We start from the raw sequence: 24,051 nt of genomic DNA, 5'->3' as shown, positions 1-24,051 counted from the left end.
TGCTGCTCCTTCCCACCTAGCTACGGAGGTGCCTTATAATTTTAAATTATCTTGTAAAATAAATTATGTAAAACTATGAGTTTGGCTAAATAGTTTGTATATCAAAAGACACTCAGCAGATTTTCGTTTGAAGCGGAGCATGGTCCATCTTTGTTAATGAAAAGTGGTCCAGGAGAAACAGAAACAATAAAAGGGGACTGCGAGAGACAGGACGAATTACCTGAAAATGAGAGAACACAGTACTCAAGTAATGGCCAGTGTATGAGTGAGGACGGGAATAAAGTGACTGACCCCGAAGGGCTTTTGGAACTGTAGTGCAGTTATTGGTATTAGAGAGTGGAAGATAGTTAAATAATGGTCAGGAGTAGGATTTTGAGTATAGGGATAAAGGGGCCGATCCCAGAGTGCTCTTTTTGAAAAGTTTTAGGGCAGTTACTTCTGTAAGAGTGGAACAAAAGGGGTTAGTGGAAAAAGATTGTTAAGCGAAGGTTGTTGAAGGAAGTCTCTCTGCAACTAAGTGTTCGGTGCTATTTCAGAAAAGGAGCCCATCCAAACAGAATATTTCCTGGTTGAAGAGCAAGAACAAGAGCGAATGGAAATGGAGGAGTTGATATAGTAACAGAAATTGATTTGTCAAGAAAAACGGAGTGAGAAGTGGAACAAAAAGAAGGAATGCAAGGAGGAGAGGGTATTTGAGAGGTTTATAATTATGTGGAGAAGGGTAAAGAATTGTTATTACTGTGCCAGAGCGGTTACCCTTACCTTACATTAGAGTACAGAGGTAGAAAAGGAAGGAAGTCTCTCTACAACTAAGTGTTCGCTGCTTAAAGATTTAATTACCATCAGGGGTAAAGGAAAGGGTTTTTGCTTCCATAAAGGCAAGTACAGTTGTCTCAGACAGTTTTTAAATTCTGTACAGTGGGATCAACTGACGATGTTACCAACAGTAAATTCTAAGTGGGAAGCATTCAAGGAATTAATCGCAGATGCTACTAAAAGTTTCATACCTATTAAGAAATATTGTTGAAGGTTTAGGCCTAAATGTTATCAAATGAACTAATGAGACTCGTAATAGAGAAGAAAAATGTATGGGATGCATATAAATTATGAAGCGAGTCAGAAGCCTATGGCAGATATAAGCTAGTCTGTAATCAGGTCACAAAGGAGGTTAGGCAGATTACGAGAAATCCTTGGCAAAATATGCTAAAAAAACAGCAAGGATTTCTTTACTTATATAAACTCTAAAAGGAAGGGGTTTGAATCTGATTGGTCTACTTGACATCGATGGTTCGATTGTTGATTCCCTAAGGTTATTTGGTTTTGGGAGCATTAGCAACTAAGGCCATATTGCTCCGGGGATATGCGGTGGTCATTCCCTGACCTTTCCGCATCCTCTGTATTTGGTGGCGACGGGCTCGAACCCCGGTCTAATCAAGAAGAGCGTGCTATGCACTGCTGCTCCTTCCCACCTGGCTACGGAGGCGCCTGTCATTCGATTGTTGATGATCCTGCTCAGATAGCAAACAAACTGAATGAGTATTTTGCATCTACATTCACACATGAGGAATTATTAAGGTTTGAAAATGGCAGAAGGTTATCAAATTGTAGCAGGATACTTAATGATTTTGTAATAACTGAGAGCAAAGTGGAGGAGAAATTGTTGAAGTTAAACATAAGAAAAGCACCTGGGGTGGATGGGATCTATCCAGTTACATTAAAGGAGGCGGCAAAGCAACTAAGCAAACCCTTAGCCATAATTATAAGAGCATCCTTGGATTCAGGGGAGTTGAACTTCTGGGTAAAATAATGGAGTCACTGGTTAAAGATGCATTGCAGGATCATCTAGACAAGACTGCAGCAATAATTCAGACACAGCATGGGTTTGTTAAGGGAAAGTCTTGTCTGACAAATTTGATAGGATATTATGATGTGGTTACAAAGGAACTTGATGCAAAAAATAATTTTGATATCATATATTTGGATTTCAGGAAAGCTTTTGACACTGTTGCGCATAGAAGACTATTGTACAAATTGGAGCAGAATGGTATTAAGGGTAAGTTGCTACAATGGATAAAAGGATGGTTAAGTGGGAGAAGATGGAGGGTGGTAATCAATGGGTGCTGCTCTTCGTGGACTAATGTTCTTAGTGGTGTCCCACAGGGTTCAGTGTTGGGTCCACTGTTGTTTTGTATATTTATCAACGATATTGATGAAGGTATATCAGGCTTAATGTCGAAGTTTGCAGATGATACAAAGGTTGGCAGGGTTGTTAATGACAGTAATGGCAGTGTGCTACTGCAACAGGATCTAGATAATTTGGGCAGATGGGCTAAGAAGTGGCAACTGAAGTTTAACCTTGACAAATGCAAAGTACTGCATATGGGTAGAAGTAACCCCAGAGAAATGTACCAACTGTGTGGTACTACACTTAAGGTGGTAGAAAATGAAAAAGACCTGGGAGTAATTGTGCAGTCAGATATGAAGTTTTCTGAGCAATGCAGACAGGCTGCCAGGGCAGGTCATGGAGTTTTGTCAATGATATATAGAAATTTTGCTAGCATAGCAGGGAAAAGGAGGTGACTGTCCCTCTGTATAAGGCAATGGTCAGGCCATGCCTTTAGTACTGTGTACAGGTCTGGAGGCCTCATTTCAGGAAGGATGTAGATTTGCTTGAGCGTGTACAGAGAAGGGAACAAGATTGGTGAGGGGAATGAAGGGATCCTCTTGCCAAGAGAGGCTCAAGTTCTGCAAATTGCAGTGGCCGAAGACTAAGCACCTGCGCGGTGATCTGTTTGAGGTGTATAAGGCCTTGAATGGGTTGAGCATGCTGAATTCTGATGGGATCCTTCCACTTTTTCAGATTACAAACCTAAGGGGGCATAAAGTCAAATTAAGAAAGGACAGATGTAGAACATGCGGAAATTTACCTTTAGCCAGCAGGTGGTTAATTGCTGGAACAAACTTCCATCTGTCATTGTGGAAGTTGATAGGTTGAATAAATTTAAGGAGGAACTGGACAGGCATTTGGAGGGAATGGTGTGATATTTTTTTTTTTTTTTTGGCTGATGCTGCATAAGCTCATACACTTGCTTTTTTGCATCACATGCCACTACTACTACTACTACTACTACATCGGAAAAGGAGCCCATCCAAACAGAATATTTCCTGGTTGAAGAGCAAGAACAAGAGCGAATGGAAACGGAGGAGTTGATATAGTAACAGAAATTGATTTGTCAAGAAAAACGGAGTGAGAGGTGGAACAAGAGGTGGATGCAAGGAGGGGAGGGGGGAAGGGTATTTGAATTATGCTTGGGAGAAAGCTTAGGGAGCAGTTCAGAGAGTTGGAGAGGAAGAGATGTGGAATGGGTTAAGAAGGAAAAAGTTATGGAGAAGTGCAGTGGTTGTGGTGCAAGAGAGTACTGAATAGTGAAATTAGTCAGTGGGAGAATGCAGAAAGTCTTGGATGGAAAAAAATGCGCAAAGGAGTGTGAGATGGTGAGAAGGCATCGAGAATCGTCTGCGAGAAGCAGAAACTACACTTAGCATCGACAGCCTCCTCGTCTTGATTGCAGTGTTATAAGAATGAATGTCAAGCAAGTTCTATACAGAGACTAAGAGAAACAGCTGTCTGAAGGAGGTCAGGATCCAGAAGTTCCCAGATATTTGATTCAGTTAAATTGATAGAAAATACATAGGACTGATAGGTCAATCTGCATCTGAAGGATAGCTGGAGTTAGGTAGACCTAAATGAAATATATAGATGTGAGAGAGAGAGAGAGAGAGAGAGAGAGAGAGAGAGAGAGAGAGAGAGAGAGAGAGAGAGAGAGAGAGAGAGAGAGAGAGAGAGATCTGTCTTCAATGTAAAATCATATGTAAAGAAAAGGGATTAGATAATATTGCCATAAAAAAAAAAAAAAAAAAAAAAAAAAAGGAAAGCAGGTGCTCCAATTGGAGCCATAATATTGTTTATTAACCACTGAGAGATGTGTGCTTTCTTGTGCTAAGAGAAGGTTATATGCCCAATTTGACGTTTATATGTACTGACAGAGAGAACGAAAGTAAAATGTAATTAAGTATATATATATGTATGTATTTACATATATGTGTTTGGATTGTGAATCACTTTGAGAGGTTGGTGAAAGGGGATGACAATATACCCTTAATCATATGTATATGGGAAAAGGGGGGGGGAGTTAAAATATATTGTTGTTATTTGGTTTTTAGGAGCATTAGCAACTAAGGCCATATTGCTCCAGGATATGCAGTGGTCATTCCCTGACCTTTCTGCATCATCCGTATTTGGATAAAATATATGAGAATTATAATTGTGTGGGAAGGGAAAAGAATATATATGAGAGGTTTATAATTATGTGGAGAAGGGTAAAGAACTGTTATTATTGTGACATAGCGGTTACCCTTACCTTACATTAGAGGGCAGAGGTAGAAAAGAAGAAAGGAAAACTAAGAGTAAGTGTCAAAGTATGTATTCTTGTGGAGTATAAAGAATGGGGTAATTGTATATTTTGATTAATTTTTCATATAATTTTAGATAGTTATAATTGTGTGGGAAGGGAAAGGAATATATGAGAGGTTTATAATTATGTGGAGAAGGAATTGTATGATTGTATATTTATGATTAATTTAATACTTTGTATTTCTCATATGATTTTAACAGTACAATAAACTTTGTTATTGATATAGAAAATGTCTCATTATTCAAGAGAAATATACACAGTCCTCAAAAAATAAGCCACTGAAGTTTATCCAGAAAAGGGGGGGGGGGCGATAAGAAAATCCTCATGCCCAGAATCTTCTGAGGAAAAGAAATTATTGTCAGGTAGCTTTGTGGGCCTTGGAGAAGGTGAGGATTCCAGTAGTTTAAAGTGAGTTTTTTTTTTGATTTGGTAGTTGTTGGCGCATCGGCTTCAGTGGCCATATTGCACCTCCCAAGGTTTTTTTGCAGTACTTTGATCCACGCCCGAGGCGGGAATCGAACCCGCGACCTTTGGGTTGCCGGGCAGGTACTTTACCCACTCGGCTAGCCCGGTCAGCGTTTAAAGTGAGACCTAATAACAACTACCATAGTGGTTCCAAGGTAAATGAAAGTATTTAGAAAGTAATAAAGAATACTAATGTCTTATACTTGGGGGTACAGCAACTCCAAAATAATTTAAACACTTTGGGGTTGAATTAAAAACAGCAGAGGAAGAAACGGGGGCGCCTCTGTAGCCAGGTGGGAAGGAGCAGCAGTGCGTAGTATACACTTCTTGATTAGACCAGGGTTCAAGCCCGTCACCACCAAATATGGAGGATGTGGAAAGGTCAGGGAATGACCACCGCATATCCCGGAGCAATATGGCCTTAGTTGCTAATGCTCCTTAAAAAAAAAAAAAAAAAACAACCAGGAAGAAAGGGATATGGAAGTTACGATACAGGCAGATATGAAGTTTTCTAAGCAGTGTAACCAGGCAGCCAAGAAAGCCCAATAATGTCCTATTGATGATTTATTAAAGAATATCCTGTAGAGATAGGAAAGTCATAGTCCCAATATATAAAGCAATTGTAAGACTGCATTTGGAATACTGTGTCCAGGTACAAAGACCTCACCTGAAAAAAAGATATTCAGCTTCTTGAAAGGGTCCAAAGATAACAAACACACATGGTGAGATTGTTAAAAGGGTAACCATACAAGGAAAGACTTCGATTATGTGGGCTACCGAGCTTAACAACCATGCACCTTAGAGGGGACAGTAAAATGAATTAAAGCATAATTTTCATTGTTTGAATTTATGGCGCCTAATTTACAGAACTAGGTGCCATAAATTCAAATTACAGGGAAAGATATTTATACTACATTGAAGGAAGTTTTTGTTTAGCCAGCGAGTTGTTCATTACTGGAACAAGTTGCCTTCTCAGGTAGTTGAGGCTGACAGTTTGAAGAAATTCAAAGGTCAACTAAATAGATACCTCCATTAAAAGGGAAATGCTCAAATCAAATTGAAGAAAGGTGGTTGCAGAATAGATCTGCAGAAGTTTGCCTTTAGCCAGCAGGTTGCGGAACAAACTCCTTCTGTTGTTGTGGAAGTGTGTAGCATGAATAAATTCAAGTAAGAACAAACTAATGGGGAAGGGGATATAGGTGAGATTGTGTGTGTGTGTGTGTGTGTGTGTGTGTGTGTGTGTGTGTGTGTGTGTGTGTGTGTGTGTGTGTGTGTGTGTGTGTGTGTGTGTGTGTGTGTGTGTTTTGCTAATGCTGAATAAGCTTGCTTTGTTGCATTGCCACTACTAATACTAAAAAACTTTTCTAGTGAAGCAGAAGTTTACAGTACACACTTTCAGAAAGAGGATTTTGAAGTGCTCCCCAATTATAAAAATAGATGTAAAAAAATTTGTGTACAGACTCAAAAAGTACCTCGGCTTAATTATTATTTATTATATACTTATTAATTTGAAAAATTAAATGTGTAATTATCTAAATGTATTTATTGGTTTAAGTAAACATTAAGTCCTGTACCTTTCTGATTCTACTAAGTATAATGAAAACTATATAAAAATTTTAAAAATTATTCTTATACATACAATATAAGTTTCATATTTACAACTTACATCCACCAATTTTTTTCCTAAGCTCACCATAATTGATTAGCCCATATAACTCCTGGGTTTGTTTCTTCACATCTATCAAAAGTATTTTCAATACTTCATTATTCAGAAGTGTTTTTAATTTCAATATCAGTAATAAAATTTTACATATTCCATTAATTTAAAATAACAAGTATAAGTATGAAATAAATAATTACAAATTGTTCATTTAAAAAACACACATGTAATGAATGAAAAACCTAATGAAAACACTCATAAAAAAAAAAAATAATAATAATATACACCAATGACATTTAAAAACTGTTTTTCTGTTTGCACACAGCATTATAAAACTGGAATGCTTTCAGCATATAACATGCTTGCCTGTCCATTTTTCATTGAAAAGGCAATGATAAATTACATCTTTCATTACCAGAATATAACTCTTGTCACTGTAGCCAATTACCAAATGATACTATAGTGATGCAATAGAATAGTAAAGTAAAGTAAAGTAAAGTAAAGTGCAGCCATTATCAAACCACTGCAGGATGGAAGCCTCCTCAACAATTCATGCTGAGGGAAATGGACCATAATCTGCCACGCCGGTCCAGTGCGGGTTGGCAGATCGACCGTATTCAGCAGTCAGGGGCTTGAACCCCGGTCTACTCAAAGAGCGTGTGCTACTGCATTCCCACTCCTGACCACTCGGCTATGGAATGATGCAATATGAGTTACCAAATATAATACACATAGACACAATAATTACTGAATGAATTACTGATTGCCCAATGATGTGGTGGGCATCCCCAAGCACAGCCTGATCATAACATGGCATATATGTAATGAGATTATGAAGCATCATGGGATATAATCTGCGATGCTTCTTTCTGAGCATTCTACAAATGCCACAGAGTATACAAGTAGATTCAAATGTTCTAGATATCATTCAACATCATCTTCCACAGATGTTTAATTAATGATAACCTGATTTGATTAGAGAGTTAGTAGGCCAAGAAAAGATGAAGTGTTCAGAATCTTTTGTAAACCATATCTGCATATATCTGGCCTTGTGGCATTATATATACTGTCAAAAGAAAGATGCCATCACATAAGGGAAACAACAGGTCCTCTGATGGACGTATCTGATTCATAATAATGGTAACCCGATATGTCACTTTGGTGGCAACGAACATGTAAAGTAGTTCTCTTCAAGACACCCAGTCGGCGTGAAGAAGAAAAGACCAAACCTTCCAGCAGTTTATTAAATAGTACAACACGATGAAACAAATGACCCTCAGTCCCCAGCAGCTTTCATTCTCCCTCTTACGGCAGTGAAAGGACCAGAGTGGAAGCAAAGGGTGCTAAGAATCTCTAGGTACGACCAGGCTGCCATGCACAGAAATTGAACTTGGCATGTTACAATGTAAGATCACTCATTGGTGAAGATAGGATTTTAGAGTTGGAAAAGGAATTAGAAAATGTGAATTGGAATATCATCAGCTGGGCTGAAACAAGAAGAAGAAATGAATCACAAGTTTATCAGGTGGAAATCTGCAGTACACCAATGGAAACAGTGAAAAGAGTGAAGGTGGAGTTGGCTTTCTGGTCCATAAAGATATTAAAAACATTTTGGAATTCGAAAGTACATCACCAAGGGTGTCAAGACTACTGCAGATTTCTAAGAAGTACTTGGTCCTTGAGAGGTTGTCATAGACATTCTCTCAGATATGCCAGACAAGCTGCACTTCCTACCTGGGAGTCTAAAATGCTGATGGAACTGATATTCGGGTGACACTAAAGTCAAGTGGACCCAATTTCGACAAAGTCCGGACGGTCTGTGACAGCCAAATCCTCTGCTTGCACCTTCACAATGATGGGACTGGTAGTAATCCTGGGTATAACCTCCATGCACAAGTACATGGTGGGTGACCAGCCAGGTGTGAACCAACGTAAGCAGGGGTCGAGGTGTGGCGCCCACACCACATGGAGGAATGCTGCCCCTCTATGTTACCAGACAATACCACCACTTTGTTTATTGGAGGCTTGAAGCGGTGGAACACATGTTTAGTCTCTAGAGCTGCAAAGTTCCAGTCAACCCTTCCCAATCTCTTCCATCATGCAGTATGATTGATGACTTTTGAGATTAAGATGAACATTGTGGCGAGATCCAATATTCCTTACATTTCGAGGGTACAGCTCTAAAACGGTGTTCGCAGGCCGGCCGCTAGTTAGTACACCGGACCGAACCTATTGGTAACTCTCTGAGAGGCTTCCAGATCAGCTAGTGTATAATCTTGCTACCTCTACTCTACCAGATAGTGACTGGAGGGAGTCCGAGTAGTGTGTATGCGGGGAGCATTGTCTAGGCCATGTTATGTCAAAGATCTGGGTATATTCTTACCATGTGTATGCCATATCCAAAAATTTCATTACTTCATACAGCATGTCCCACCCACTTTTTCTTACTATTGAATACACCATGAATTGTCAAACTAATAGAGCAAGATTATCTGCAAAAAGATCTAAACATCCCAAGCACTTCCTAATTCATTTCACAAATATACGTGGTCTCAATTCGAATCTTAACGATGTCCATTTCCACTTCAGTCTGCCAAACCCCATGTACTTTTTCTGACGGAATCTCAGTTATCGGTTTATTCAACTACTGCTCATCTCAGATGCCCAAATTATTCACTGTATGATTCCTTTCTTGTGCATATGTCCGTTCTGATATTCCCTGTCAAAGACTTGGCAATTTGGAATCTACTCTCTTTGGTCTTCTCTAACCCAGCTGGTCGAGATGCTGAGGCTTTTGCAATTACTAATGACCTTGCACAGATTGTTCATTTACCTACACGAATACCGGACAATCCTAATCATACAGCCAACATGCTTGATCTTTTTCTCAAAAACAACCCTTCTAAGTACATGGTCGAAGTGAGAGGTCCTTTAGACACTTCAGATCACAACTTAGTGATTGTCTCTTCTCCAATGGAGCCTCTATCTCATGGCTATTCCCAACCTTGTGTTGTTTGGCATTACAAGAATGCAAAATGGGATGACCTGCAAGATTTCTTTTCTTCTTGTCCTTGGTCGGATTACTCTTTCAAAACTTCTGATGTCAACATTTGCTCAGATCGTGTCAGTGAAATTATTCTTGCAGGAATGGAATCCTTTATCCCACACTCCACTTTAAAATCTCTTCCTTTATCTAAACCTTGGTTTTCCAATAAATGTGCTAAGGCTGTTCAAGAGAAGAATGTTGCATATGATAATTGGCTTGTTTCTAATTCTTCAGTTTCATTTTCTGCGTACACCAAAGCTCGCAACAATTGTAAAGCAGTTATTAATCAGTCCAAACTAGAGTTTGAACAGGCTAAGAGTAGAAAACTTGCTTCTTGCCCTAATGGTAGCCGAGCATTCTGGTCCCTTGCCAAAGCTATTGGCCGCACCTTTTGCCCATCTCTGCTCCCACCTCTGTCCAAACCAGATGGTTCTGTTGTCACTTCAGCCAAGGATAAAGCTGATCTGCTAGCATCCCATTTTTCTTCCAACTCATATATTAATGATCTTGGTAAAACACCTCCCACCATGCTCCATTCAATGCTTCCTGTGGTCTTCCGTCAAAAGGAGGTCAGAAGGATTTTGACAAATCTTGATGCTAAGAAAGCTCCAAGTCCCGATAGTATTTTTCCACTTGTTCTCAAAACCTGTGCTCCTGAACTCACTCCTATTCTTTGCCACCTTTTTTCACTTTCTTATTCCAAAGGTGTTTTTCCTTCTGCTTGAAAATTTGCTCATATCCAGCCAGTTTCTAAAAAGGGTGACAAATCCCTCCTATCCAATTATCGTCCCATTGCAATTACTTCTACTCTTTCTAAAGTAATGGAGAAATCAATTAACTGCCAACTCTTAAACTACCTAGAAACCTTCTGTCTGATCAACGATCACCAGTATGGATTCCGTCAGTGTTGATCCACTGGTGATGTTCTGGTTTATGTTACCCATTTATGAACTAATTCAATGAAAAGGTTCGGTGAAACACAAGTAGTTGCTCTTGACATCTCAAAGGCTTTCGATCGTGTTTGGTATAAAGGTCTTCTAAACAAGCTTCCATCTTATGGTTTGTCAACTGTTTTTAGTAATTGGTTATCCAAATTTCTCTCTGATCGCTCACTGAGGGTGATGGTAGATGGCTCTCTGTCTTCCAACTTCTCCACTAATGCCGGTGTCCCCCAAGTTTCAGTTCTTTCCCCAACTCTTTTCCTCTTGTATATTAATGACCTTCTTCCATTGACTGGAAATCCTATCCACAGTTTTGCCGATGATAGCACATTGCATTCCACTTTCCATTTTGAGAAACCTTGTTCTGTTCAATCAACTTCAACTTCTCGAAAACCTGCTACCAATTCCTTAAATGCCGATCTTCAGGTAATTCTCCAGTAGGGCAAAGACAACTTAGTTGATTTCAACCCTTCTAAAACTCAGTCTTGTCTTATATCTCGCAAAAAGGATTCTTCTGCTCCTATGCTTATCTTTAGTGACACTCCGATTTCTAGGCAAAATGATATATCTCTTTTGGGGATTACCCTGACTTCTAATCTCTCTTGGCTCAAGCACATTACGAATATTGCTTCCTCTGCATCTAAGAAACTTGGTTTTCTCTTTCGCTCTCGGCGTTATTTTTCTTCCAAACAGCTGCTCACTCACTCTGTATAAATCGCAAATCCGCCCTGCCATGGAATATTGTTCCCACATCTGGGGTGGTGCTCCCAAAACCTCTCTCAGGCTTCTTGATGCCATTCAGAAGAGGGCAGTTAGGTTAATTAATGATTCATCTCTAACAGAGTCTCTCCACTCACTGTCTCACAGACGTACTGTTTCTGCTGCATGCCTCTTCTAGAGATACATCCATGGGCACTGTTCTTCTGAATTGGCTTCTATAATTCCCGCTCTCTCTTTCAAAACAGTCCGAACACATGCCGCCACCAGCCAACATCCATTTACTGTACAACTTCAAACTCACAGGACCAACTTTTCATCTTCCCCGTTTATTCATTCAACTGCCGTTTTCTGGAACAACCTTCCTTCAAACGTATTTCCTGAAAATTACAGTCTACAGAAGTTCAAGTCCAATGTCAACAAATATCTTCTTTCGTCTTCTCAATCCCCAACCCAAGCACGGTACTAAGTACTATAGGTTCATACACCTCTCGTGTTTGGGGTTTACATAAAAAAAAAATTTTTAAAAAAGGCACAAAGGTCATAATGATATATGCACCAACATCGAGCCATGATGATGAAAGGATTGAAGAAATATACACTGAAATTGAGAGACTTCTAGATGAACAGAAAACTCACTACACCATCATTATGGTGTAGTGAGTCGTAGCATTGAATAATGGAATTCAATGCTACGACTGGAAAGAGACAAAACAGACAGAACTATAGGAAATTTTGGAATTGGTGAACAGAAGGAGGACATTCTTCTTCTTCTTCCAGTCACATAATTCCCTGAGGAGCTGTTGTGGCCACCAACAAATTCCTCCAACTGCATCGACCATTTGCTATACAAGTAGCATCGCAAAGTGTCATGCCCAGAAGTTCACTGACACTCTTCCACCTAGTTGCAGGTCTTCCTCTGCACCTCTTCCCCTCAGTTTTTCCTTCCATTATATTCTTCAACAGAAAGTTCCTTCTTACTATATGACCAAAAAACTTGAGGTTTCTTTTGTTGATGCTATCAAGAAGAATTTTAGGCCTGCCAATTTTATTCAATACCCACTCATTTGTTCTTCGATCCAAGTAAGAAATACGCAGTATTCTCCTGTAACACCACATTTCAAATGCCTCAATTTTCTTCCAACTCTTTTCAGCTTTCCAACTCTTTCCATCTTTCACATCCATAAGTGGCAACTAGAAAAATTAACAAATCAATGATTCTCAGTTTTGTCTTTAGATCTCTCCATAATTTTATCAGATCACTGACCAATGTTTTAGCAATTGCCTGTCATCTCTTTACATTGTTTGAACAGTAACTATTTTTATTTATTCTTGACCCTAACTAATCAAATTCATCAACTTCTTCGATATCTTGCCAATTAACCTTCACTTTACTGGAATCGAGATTATCACCAATCATCATAATTTTAGTTTTACACACATTCAGAAACAACCCTTTTTTCTTACTTGCTTCACATACTCTCCTCAGCGTTTCTTTAAGATGATCCTTAGAATTACAAATTAGCACAGTATCATCTGCATAATGAAGGTTCTTTATCTTCAGTCCTCCAATTTTGATGTCAGTCTCTAAATCTTCCAAAGCTTCATGCATGATATCTTCGGCATAAAGATTAAAAAGATGATGTGACCAAATACAGCCCTGCCTGACACCGTTACCTATTGTGAAAAAGTCAGTGTTTCCCATGTTCGTTCTCACAGTTCCTTCCTGTTCCTGGTACAATAGCTTAATCAGCTGAATTATGTGGACTGGGAAACCATAATAGTCATTGTTTCTCATAGTTTCTCATGTTGTACACAATCAAATGCTTTTGCATAATCTATAAAACACAAAACGACTGGAACATTGAATTCTTTGCATTTTTCAATAATCAGTCGTAGGTTTAAGATCTGATTTCTGGTTCCTCTACCCCTTCTGAAACCTGCTTGCTCTTCTGGCATTTTTCTTCAAGTTTTCTTGAGATTCTCTTCAATATGATTTTAAGAAGAAGCTTGCTAGTGTGAGAAATTAAGCTAATAGTCCTTGAGCAAATTTTCAGATCTCCTTTTCTTGATAAGGGGATGAAAATTGATTTCTTCCAATCTGATGGCCACCGTCCTGTTTCCCAAATTTTTACAATCATTTTATGAAAAAACTCAGCACCCTTCACACCTGTAGCTTTAATCAATTCCACTGGGATTTCATCAATTCCAGGTGACTTGCCACAAGTTAGTTCTCTGATGGCTTTTTTGACTTCTTCCTTCAGTGGAAATGGTTCGTGATCACACTCTTGAAAAGGGGGGTGGCAGATCATTAGTGCCAGTAGGTGCTTGGAAGAGCTGCTCACAGTATTCTTTCCACCTTCCTTTGTGTTCTCCTCTGTTAAAATTTCCCCTTTGAAGTGCTTAATTATATTAAGTTTTGGTCAGAACTTTTGTCTTAAGGACTTTTTAAATCTTTTTAGTGTTGTTTTGTTTGTTGTGGTATTCGATTTCTTTACACTTTCGATTGATATAATCCTGTTTGTCCTGGCTTAAACAGCACTTGATGACTTTGCTTAGTTCCTGATACTCTTTGTTTCCTTGTACACCCTGGGCTTTTGCAGTTCTTCTCTGTTCAATAAGTTTAAAAGTGGCTTCTGTAATCCAAGCTTCGTGATCTTTGACCTTTCTCTAATGTGTCTATTTGCTGAATCCTTAATAATGCTTTTTGTATTTTCCCACATTTCCTCAGGCAGCATATCGTCATCTAGTTCTAATAGAGCTTGAAAACGATTGCCTGTTTCAAGCATATAATCATTTGGAATATTTTCTATATCCAATCATCTAGGAAAACCTTATTCATGATCTTTTTCAGTTTCAGCTTGAGAACAATGTGGAGTAGCTGATGATGAATTCTGGCTCAGCAATATCTGGCCCCTTGATCACTGCCACAATCTGCTCCCAGAAGTGTTTCTGCTGTGATTACACTGGAATGCCACCTTTGCTGCATAAAGATATAATCAATCTGATTCCTTATTTTATGATCAGGAGATTTCCATGTGTAGAGCCTTCTCAGGTGTTGCTGAAAGCAGGTGTTACATATGACAAGACTGTTCAGATGACAAAATTCAATTAAACTTTCACCCCACTCAATTCTAGTGCTAAGACCAAACCTAAGCCATTCCAGACTAGAAGAAACTATCTTGCCTACTTTTGCATTAAAATCACCCGTGAGTATCAAAACATCCTTTTTTGGGACCAGATCAAGAGCTGACTGGAGTTTTCATAATAAACGTCCATATCTTGTGAACATGTAACAGTCCTGAACAAGGTAAATGTTGGAAGTGATCACAGAGTGGTAAGATGCACACTCAACATAGATGTAAGAAAATAAAGGAAAAAAACTGACTTGAGTAAATAATACAAAGGTCTTTGAGATAACAGAAGAGGAGAAAAAGAAGTATGTACTGAAACTTAAAAATAAGTTTGATCTTCTGTAGACCTTTCAGGACCAAGATATCGATGAGGAAAACAACAACTTTCTGAAAGTGTTAAAGCCCAAGACACCTAAAAAGAAATTCAAATAAGAAACAATTAGTAAGAAACACTTGTCATGATGAATTGAAGATAACAATGAAGAGCAAGATAAACACTGACAAAAACAAAATTGAGTATACTAATTTATGCAAAGCTATTAGAAAGTGGACATAAGAAGATTTAACACAAGAAAAGTAGAACAAGCATTAAGGGAAAACAAAGGACTTAAATCAGCAGTCACGAGCAGTAATATAGAAAGGCAAATGATACTGAATCTGAAGAATAGTGTACTTATAAATAGCAGAGAAGGCATAATACAAATTGCAGAAGACTACTATAAAGTATTATGTAAGGAGCAAGGAAATGATGCCAGCAGTGGAGAAGATGGATCACAAATTAGCAACACATATGACATACCCAATATCCTTCCTTACAAGGAAGAACGTGCATTGAAGAAAATGAAGAATCAAGAAGCCCCAGGTGAAGATGAAGTTACTGTATAGTTGTTAAAATTAAGAGGAAAAGACATGGCACAGAAACTGGCAAGACCCTTCACAAACTACATTAGGAAAGGTGTGACGCCTAAAAGAGTGGAATAATGCAATCATAATTTTGCTGCATAAGAAAGAAGATAAATCAGAAATTGGAAATTATAGGCCAATTAGTTTGTTATCCCACATCTACAAGTTGTTTGCAAAGGTCATCTGGGAATCAACTGACAGTGCAGGTTGGCTTTAGAACAGGATTCTCAACTATGGATCACCTTCACGTAATATCACAGCTAATAGAGAAAGCAAAAGAATAAAAAACACCATTATGCCTAGCATTTATGGATTATGAAAATGCGTTTGACTCCAAACAGCAAAGTTTTGAGTGCTGGAAAGACAAGGCACAGACATCCCATACATTATGATTTTGAAGAAAATATATGAGAATGCTATCTCCTTTATCAGACTAGACAGACAGTAGTAAATTTAAAACTGAGGAGTTAAACAAGGAAACACAATATCTCCGAAGTTGTTTACTGCTGCCCTTGAAGAAGCTTTCAGTAGATTAGACTGGTTGCAGAAAGAAGTCAATGTAAATGGAGAGTACCTAAACCATTTACAATTTACAGATGACATTGTGATCATAAGCCATGATCCAGAAGAATTAGAGGAAAATCTTAATCAGTTATGCAGAGTTAGCAAGGATTTCAGACTAAATATGAATATGGTTAAAACAAAACTAATGATGAACAAGTATGCCACAGAAAGGGATATAATGATTGAAGGAGCAGTAATTGAAAAGGTGGAATCATATACTTATCTGGGACAAGTCAGCAGCTGTAATAATGATAAATGGCTGGAATTAAAAGAAGAATAAATTTCGGATGGATAGCATTCAGGAAATATAGTTACATACCGAGTAAGAATGTCCCAATTTGTCTGAAACATAAAATAATGAACCAACGTATACCCACTATGACTTATGGAAGTGAAACTTTGGGACTCACCAAAAGAATGGAAGATAAGCTGAGAACTACACAGTGAAGAACGGAATGAATTATATTAGGAATCAGACTGTTGTATAAGAAGAGAAACGCATGGATTAGGCAGCAAACTTAAGTCAAGGACATTCCTATCAAAACTAGAGAACTGAAATGGACTTGGGTAGGACACATAGCTCGAAAACATGATGACAGATGGACTAAGAAAATAACAGAATGGTACCCAAGAGGAGCTAGAAGAAAACCTGAAAGACAACAACAGAGATGGACAAATGACCTTCAAGGCCATCCATGTACTTTGTGGGCAGTACATGGATGGCCATTGCACAAAACAGAAAGAACTGGAAAGTTGCTGGAGAGGGCTTCATCCTGCAGTAGATTGAAAATGGCTATTGAATATTTGACGATGTGATGGAAAAGGGCAAAATCGAATATTCACACAGATAAATTATAAAAAATGGCTTGGAACATAACAATAAATTGTATTTAGGATTTGTTGACCTTTAAATGGATATGATAAAAGTGTTGATAACAGCTGCACCTCACAATAACCACTAAAATGGCAATGGCAACAGAAAGCAATGTATGTATTATGGTCTGCTGAGGTTAAATTTGTATTTACAGAACAAAGACAGTACTACCAGGAATATGGAGGTGAAGTACCTTCAGGCAAGTCCATTAAGCAATGAGTAGAACAATTTAAGGGAACTGCAGTGGCTGCAGTAAGCATCGAGAATGTTGAGTGTGTTAGTGAAAGTTTTATATGCAGCCTAAGGATAGATTTATCCATCATGCTAGCAGAGAACTAGAAATGTGCCGATCAACCATTGACAAGATTCTCTGACACCATCTGAAGCATACAAAATCCAGCTTGTGCAAGCATTGAAACCAGATGATCCACTATATTGGAGAACATTTGGTGTGGATGTGCAATAGAACTGAAAGTGATGACAACTTCTCGAACAGAGTTTGTCTTTAGTGATGAGTCCACTACAAGTCCAGAGCAGTCAACTGCAGGATCTGGGGGGAGTGAAACCACTCATGTCTTTAGTGAACATGAACAGATTCCTCAAAATTGAATGTGTGCTGTGTCTTTCATGGGGCTACTGTAAATAGTAACAATTACTTAGACACACTAGAGCATTTTGTAATTCTGCAGACGGCAAAACATCAACCAAACATATAACATCACTGGGCTTTTTTCTGTGGTTATGTGAAGGTTTTGTTTGTTTGTTTGTTTGTTTTAGAGTTTTATGGCACATTAGCATCTAAGGCTATAATGCGCCGGTTATGTGAAGGACTGGGTGTATCATATACATAATGAAAGCTGAATGAACTACGTGAACAAATCATTGATGCAACTGCTTCCATAACACCTCAAATACTAAAAAACATTGGTGTGAAATTGTACACTGTTTGGACACCCATTAGACTTTCCATTGAAAAAAACTGTTTGCTGATATCTCTTGGGGTTTTTTTTTTTTTTTTGGTAGTTGTTGGCGCATAGGCTTCTGCGGCCATAATGCACCTCCCAAGGTTTTTGCAATACTTTGATCCAAGCCCGAGGCGGGATTCGAACCCGCGACCTTTGGGTTACCAGGCAGGCACTTTACCCACCCGGCTAGCCCGGTCGGCGATATCTCTTGTAATTCCTGTTATATAATAAGTGGTCAATAATTTATGGACACCCTGTATATCCAAATTACCTGGCAATGCTGTTTGAAGCTGGAAGACTGAAAGAAGGAAAAAGGCTGGCTGTGATAAACACTAACTTTGAGGAGTATGGGATGCATTTACAATGATGTACCCACTACTAATTCACTAATAAGCAACAGATTAATTACCAGACAGAATCCAAATATTCCGACGAGTATTCTTCATCTTGAATGAGAGAGGGTTAAGAAACAGACATAAATAATTATTACTATAATTATTCTCTGGTATTACCTCATCCATTTTTTGGTACATTAGCATACTTGTGTAAAGTGCCTACTGCCTTCACCGTGTCTGTCCATCATCATACAATAACTAAACTCTCAGTAGATGGATTTTCATCAAAAAAAGATTTTAAATTTGGCTCTTTTAGAGCAATTTGCTGAGCCTTCCCAAATTTTATTAAAACTGGACCAGTAAAAATCCAGCAATCTTTATTTCTTTTTTTACATACACATCACACTGGCTATCAAAATAGTGCATATTGTGACTGAAGATATGTATTCCGGAGCATTTATTGAAGAAATGAATGGGCATAGGACAGGAGCACAGAAAAAAAATGTCTTTGCTTTGTGCACAAAAGTTATTGCTTTTTTTTTTTTTTTTTTTGGTTATAAATCATGATTTATTACCACTTAACCCTGAAATGTAACAGACTCTACATTACCTAACTTGTTGTCATTACTCAATGTTAAATTCTTTTTTTAATACAAATAGTATCATCTTGTTTCATCTTCACTCTCTTTTTAACTCTGTGTTATTTCTAGTCAAATATTTATGCATTGAAGTAATTTAAAAAAAAAAAAAGTGTCAACTGACCATATTACATCATAGCTAGCCCATTATTACATAGAACTTTACAACTCTAACACATCACACCACAGTTACTTTGAAGAAGGTGTGTTAACTATCTTTGAAACATCAATGTTAAAATCACCTTTTTTACAGAATGGAGTTCTTTTAGCTATGAGGACTCAATAAGTCCCTTGCCTAGAATCAAATCCCACAATTTTGGGTTTAATTACAGATCTTTTCAAATGAGTAAGGCCTTCAGTAGAGAAGATCAGTTTCAGTGACCAATCAAGAGAAAGCCATACAAAGAGCAATGTTTTGAACAATAATAGTTTACTGGTAACAAAAAAAGTTATGGCAAACAATGACAATTCGCACCATTTAATTCTTACAACAGGAGATCTATCCACAAGGAAAGTATCAGTAAAGCTAATGCTACTGCAGGTAACACAGAATATTTACTGTAATGCAATTCATGAGTCAGTGGCACTCACTAGCAATTGCTTGTTGTACTCTCCAATTTGTTAACTCTGAAAATTGCTCATATGGTTTTTCTCAAAGCTAACCTTTTCTTTGTGGCAACCTTTCACTTGTCAAAGGTTGCCACCATTCTACCAATCTATTTATATATTTCACTGAAGACAGCCATATACTTCAAAGTCTTTACTTCAGTGGCCTGCATCAGTTGAGTCTATCTTTCCTTTTAACACTTCCCTCTATAAAGTAGAAAATTTCCACCAAATATTCGTTATCTTGCTTTATCATCTTTCACTTTCTTTCATCTTAAGATGATAAGGACAGCCTATTACCACCAAGTGCTCAATCTTCTAAGCTGCCCTAAGTTTTAGGTCTACCTTAACAAGTGCATTATCAACACTAAGTGCCAAACAGCTGGTTTTTTACATATATCAATAATAATAATAATAAATATACAGTTGAACTTGGTTATAATGAGCATCAAAGGACTGACAAAATTTCCGCATTATAACCATTACTCACTATATCAGTGATGAGTTAAATCTACCTCCTATTTTTTTTTTAATTCTCAATAACTTGATAAAAATACAGATTCAAAAAACAAAAGAAATATTAGAGAGAATAAAATAATAACAGTATATTATTATTATAAAAAAATAATATTAGTATTAGTATATACCTACATATTATTTGTATTAAAATGCTTGTATTTGGTTTTTAAATCAATCCAGCCAACCGCTGTTATATACAAAACCGTCCCGTCCAAATTGCTTTGCAAATTTTTCCATTTGAGCCTTCAAGATCGGACATCTACTGAAAATCTAGTTCTTTGTGAATGCTAGATTCATTATACTTTCTAAATTTTTGCACCCTCGCACTTTCTAAATTATTTTTTCCAGTTATGTTCTTTTCCGGTGCCGATATGTAAACATGTTTATTCTTCCACAATTTCGATACTGTTGAAAGGATAAAGAAAACTTTTTACACCCTTCACAGCATTTTTTGCACCACGTTCTAACTCAAGAATAATTTTGACTTTTTTGCAAATCGAGAGACACTTTCTTTCGTTAGTAGACATGTTTCTGAAAGAAGAGTTCATTTCCAACTGATTTTACTTTAAAATTGAAAGTTCTTAGAAGTCCTGAAATGCATACAAAGTTCTTAGAAGCCCCGAAATGCATACAAAATTCTTAGAAGTCACGAAATAAATTTATGGTTCAGCGAATACAAGACAATCTGTATATAGAGTAATGTGACAAGCCAAATGCCAATGCACTATTGTATAGTCCGAAAGGACAAGGTCATAAATCAGCTACTAATCCAATGCGGATGGTCATAAAAGCTGTTGCCCTTTTCATTTTTGTATGTTCCAAGAATTGGGTTTTTTTGACTACCCAAGCAATTAAGAATGTTTGCATAGTTACCAAAATTTGTATGGTATATCCATGTAGTACACTCATTATAACAGTGAGCAATTTTATGGGAATACACATAAATTAAAATCATTTTGGCTTTTTGCTCATTACAGCCATGATCTCGTTATTTCTGTGCTCGTTATAACCAACTTCGACTGTATATATAAGGAATCCCACATGCTTTCTCAGGCTGTTCAGAAGAAGATGCTCAATGCTATCATATTTTAGAGTCATCTTTAACACTGACACTGAGAGAAAAGGTACTTTTAATCTGTCAATTATTATTATTATTGCTCTTACATTATTTCTCCCTGATGGGAGTTCCACCTTGCAATAGGTATTGCTACCAAATACACAGGGTGGTTTTTGTTATGTCTGGTGTTAGTGTCGGTCGATGAACTCTCTCACTATCCTACAGATGTTCAGGATTGTGACTTTCTGGAGTTCCTTGTAGGTGTTCGCTGGGAGACCTAATGCTGCTAGGCCATTATGTAGGGTCTTTGGCACCATACCGGTAGTTAACACGATGGTCATTACTTGTTGCATATGCCACATTTCTTTGATTTCCTGTCTTAGGTTTGTGAACTTTCTGATTTTTTCCCCATGGGTTTTTTTCCTGCAGGTTGTCAGTGTACTGCTATGGCAATCAGATAGGTAGCCTTTTCCTTCTTGTCCACAAGGGTTATGTCTGGTCTGCTGTGTGGGATTGTCTTATCCGTTATTATGGTGTGGTCCCAGTACAGCTTGTGGGTTGTGGTCTCTAGTACTGCCTGGGGTTAGTACTTGTAGTATGGTACACTTTCTTTGATTAACTGGTGTATTTCCTTGCTAGCTTTTAATGTATTATCCTGGCTACCTGATTGTGACTATGAGTGTACCCAGTCTGGGTGATCACCTTGCATCCCGCGGTGATGTGTTGGATCGTTTCTGAGGTCAGGTGGCATCGTCGACTTGTGTCATCGAACACTCCGGGCTCCTTGGAGATGTATTTTCTATAGTTTCTGGTCTTGGATGGCGAGCATAAATCCTTCAGTCTCGGGGGAAGACTGCCCCGCTCGTGAGCCTTGCATTGGAAGCAATTTTATCTATGTGATCTTGATGGAGATCATTATAGTGTCTGCCATGGAGTGTCTTCTTTGCCCATCTTTCTAGCTTTGTTTGTGCCCTCTGATTGGGAGGGGGACTCCTCGCTTAGGTTGAGTGGGGTATACCGCTTGTCTATATTCCTTATGACCAGGTGGAGTGCTGCTGTGTGTTCTGGAAGTACTATAATTATTATTACAAAAAGACACCAACAATGGGATGTAGCTTGGAATCATTTTGATTACTGCCATCTATGGCAATCGAAATTGCCCCATTTCTAAGAGCGATCACTACCTCTTCTTTCCACTGTCCATGTAATTTCATTAAAATGCTTTTTTTTTTCTTCTTCTACATCAGGTTTTTTTTTTTTTTTTTTTGCTATTTCACTATTGAGAAACATATTTCTGAATGACATATCTGTGCAATCAGCACAACTCAAAGAAAAATTATGTTATGTTAAATTATGACAAATTGCAAATAAACATTTTATGACATCATGGTCACAATGAAATGCCACATCCATTTTTGTATTTCTGTCTATGAACTGTACAATACCCTTATGCTTATTTAGTAGCAAATGTCTGAATACATCAAGTTTCCCACCATATGATATTGTTTACATACAGTAAACAAGGCAAACATGTTACTACAACATGTTTGCCTTGTGTGTGTGTGTGTGTGTGTGTCTTCTGAAATTTTACACACTATTTTTGGAGATCTTACCGAAATATTGTTAATCAGCTTTGTACCACAGAAGTACGATGAAATATTTGTATATTACGGAGAACAAGGCTATGATGCTACATTCATATTTTATAATGTAAACTAGCACACCTTATGGCCACTTTCTTGTTAATGAATATAAGCAAAAATATGCAGAATTCTTAAAATTTTCCAATTTTGATGTTTTACTATTTTTTGAAAAAAGATGGAGAAAAACTGAATTTTTGCAAAAAAGATATAAAATACTATGTAACCAATTATGATACAACCATGAAATTGAGTGAAAAAAAAAAAGGTATCTCTACATAGCTCTGTGTGTGTGTGTGTGTGTGTGTGTGTGTGTGTGTGTGTGTGTGTGTGTGTGTGTGTGTGTGTGTGTGTGTGAGAGAGAGAGAGAGAGAGAGAGAGAGAGAGAGAGAGAGATGGTGGGGGCAATCTAACTAATGACACAAGCACCAACATGTTGATAGAAAACATCTCTTAAATAATTAATCTACTCAGTATCAATTTTAATCAACAACAGGATACTACCCACAGTATTCAAAAGGGTTGGCTGTGGTCATAGAGAAGTATACCTTACCACTAGTCTGCACTACCACAAAAAAAATATCAACTACAGTGCTTATATAAGTTGTTTTAAAACATTTTCAACAGAGATGTAAATTCTTCTGGCCACCTTGGGATTGTATCAGAGTGCAAAAAAACGAGGAGAGCCTGAATAAAATTGTCAGCTAACTCTTGTTTATTTTATACAAGCTAAGAGACTGAAAGAATTTAATTTTTAATCCCTTTAAAAACAAAGTAAATTCTTTTTACCGTTTTGGTATTCCTCAGAATAACAATCCCTTCTTTATCAAAAAAAAAAAAAAAAATTAAAATATTTGAATTTACTTACCCTCTTCAATATTTAAATACTTTGCAATCTTATGCCATGTTCTATAATAAAAGTGACGGACTTGATTTTTGTTTTTGATCATATTTGGTGGAATTCCTTTTTTCTTGCTTCTTTGGGCAATATATGATTGGATGCTTTCAAAATCTTTACCATACTGAAATGAAATATTACACGATTATTCTTAAATATTCTTAAATTATTCTTAAATTAAAAAAGGTATTTTTAAAAAAATTATTTTAATTCTAATATGGTAGATGACTCTCATCGACCGGTGCAATACTACCACTTTGCTTATTGGAGGCTTGAAGTGGTGAAACCCATGTTTAGTCTCTAGAGCAAAGTTTCCGGCATCCCTTCCCCCATACTTCTCTTTCAACCCATGCACGGTACTAAGTACTATAGGTTTTGATACCTTTCGTGTTTGGGGCTTCCATAAAAAAATAAAAAAAAAATGCTAGACTTTCATGGATCTGGATAAGTCCATAACAGTCCATGTTATGGTAGATAATCTACCATAATATGGACTTAATGCAATTATTGAACACTACATGAGGTGTGTCTTATCGTGATGTCTGCTTTGGATTATGACAGATTCATACCAGGTATGGATCTGCAACTCCTAGTATATGAGTTAACAGATTCAT

At 37.6% G+C, this 24,051-nt stretch overlaps 1 protein-coding gene across 4 annotated transcripts in view; it reads right to left on the bottom strand.

Annotated features, from left to right (window-relative positions):
- The window catches only part of crm (cramped chromatin regulator), a 228,781-nt gene that overhangs the window by 153,290 nt on the left and 51,440 nt on the right, over positions 1-24,051 (bottom strand). For all 4 annotated transcript variants that reach the window (XM_090388247.1, XM_090388238.1, XM_090388265.1 and 1 more), the window contains exons 4-5: positions 23,408-23,561; positions 6,607-6,678 (exon numbers count right to left, since the gene is read on the bottom strand). In XM_090388247.1, the coding sequence (XP_090244373.1) occupies positions 6,607-6,678; positions 23,408-23,561 (226 nt within the window). The remainder of the gene's footprint in view (positions 1-6,606; positions 6,679-23,407; positions 23,562-24,051) is intronic.

This window comes from Mastigoproctus giganteus, chromosome 2, assembly GCF_048544385.1.
Source record: "Mastigoproctus giganteus isolate SK-2022 chromosome 2, ASM4854438v1, whole genome shotgun sequence".
Taxonomy (NCBI): domain Eukaryota; kingdom Metazoa; phylum Arthropoda; class Arachnida; order Uropygi; family Thelyphonidae; genus Mastigoproctus; species Mastigoproctus giganteus.
Note: the sequence above shows the minus strand (reverse complement) of the source record. Positions and strands in the feature narration are given on the sequence as shown.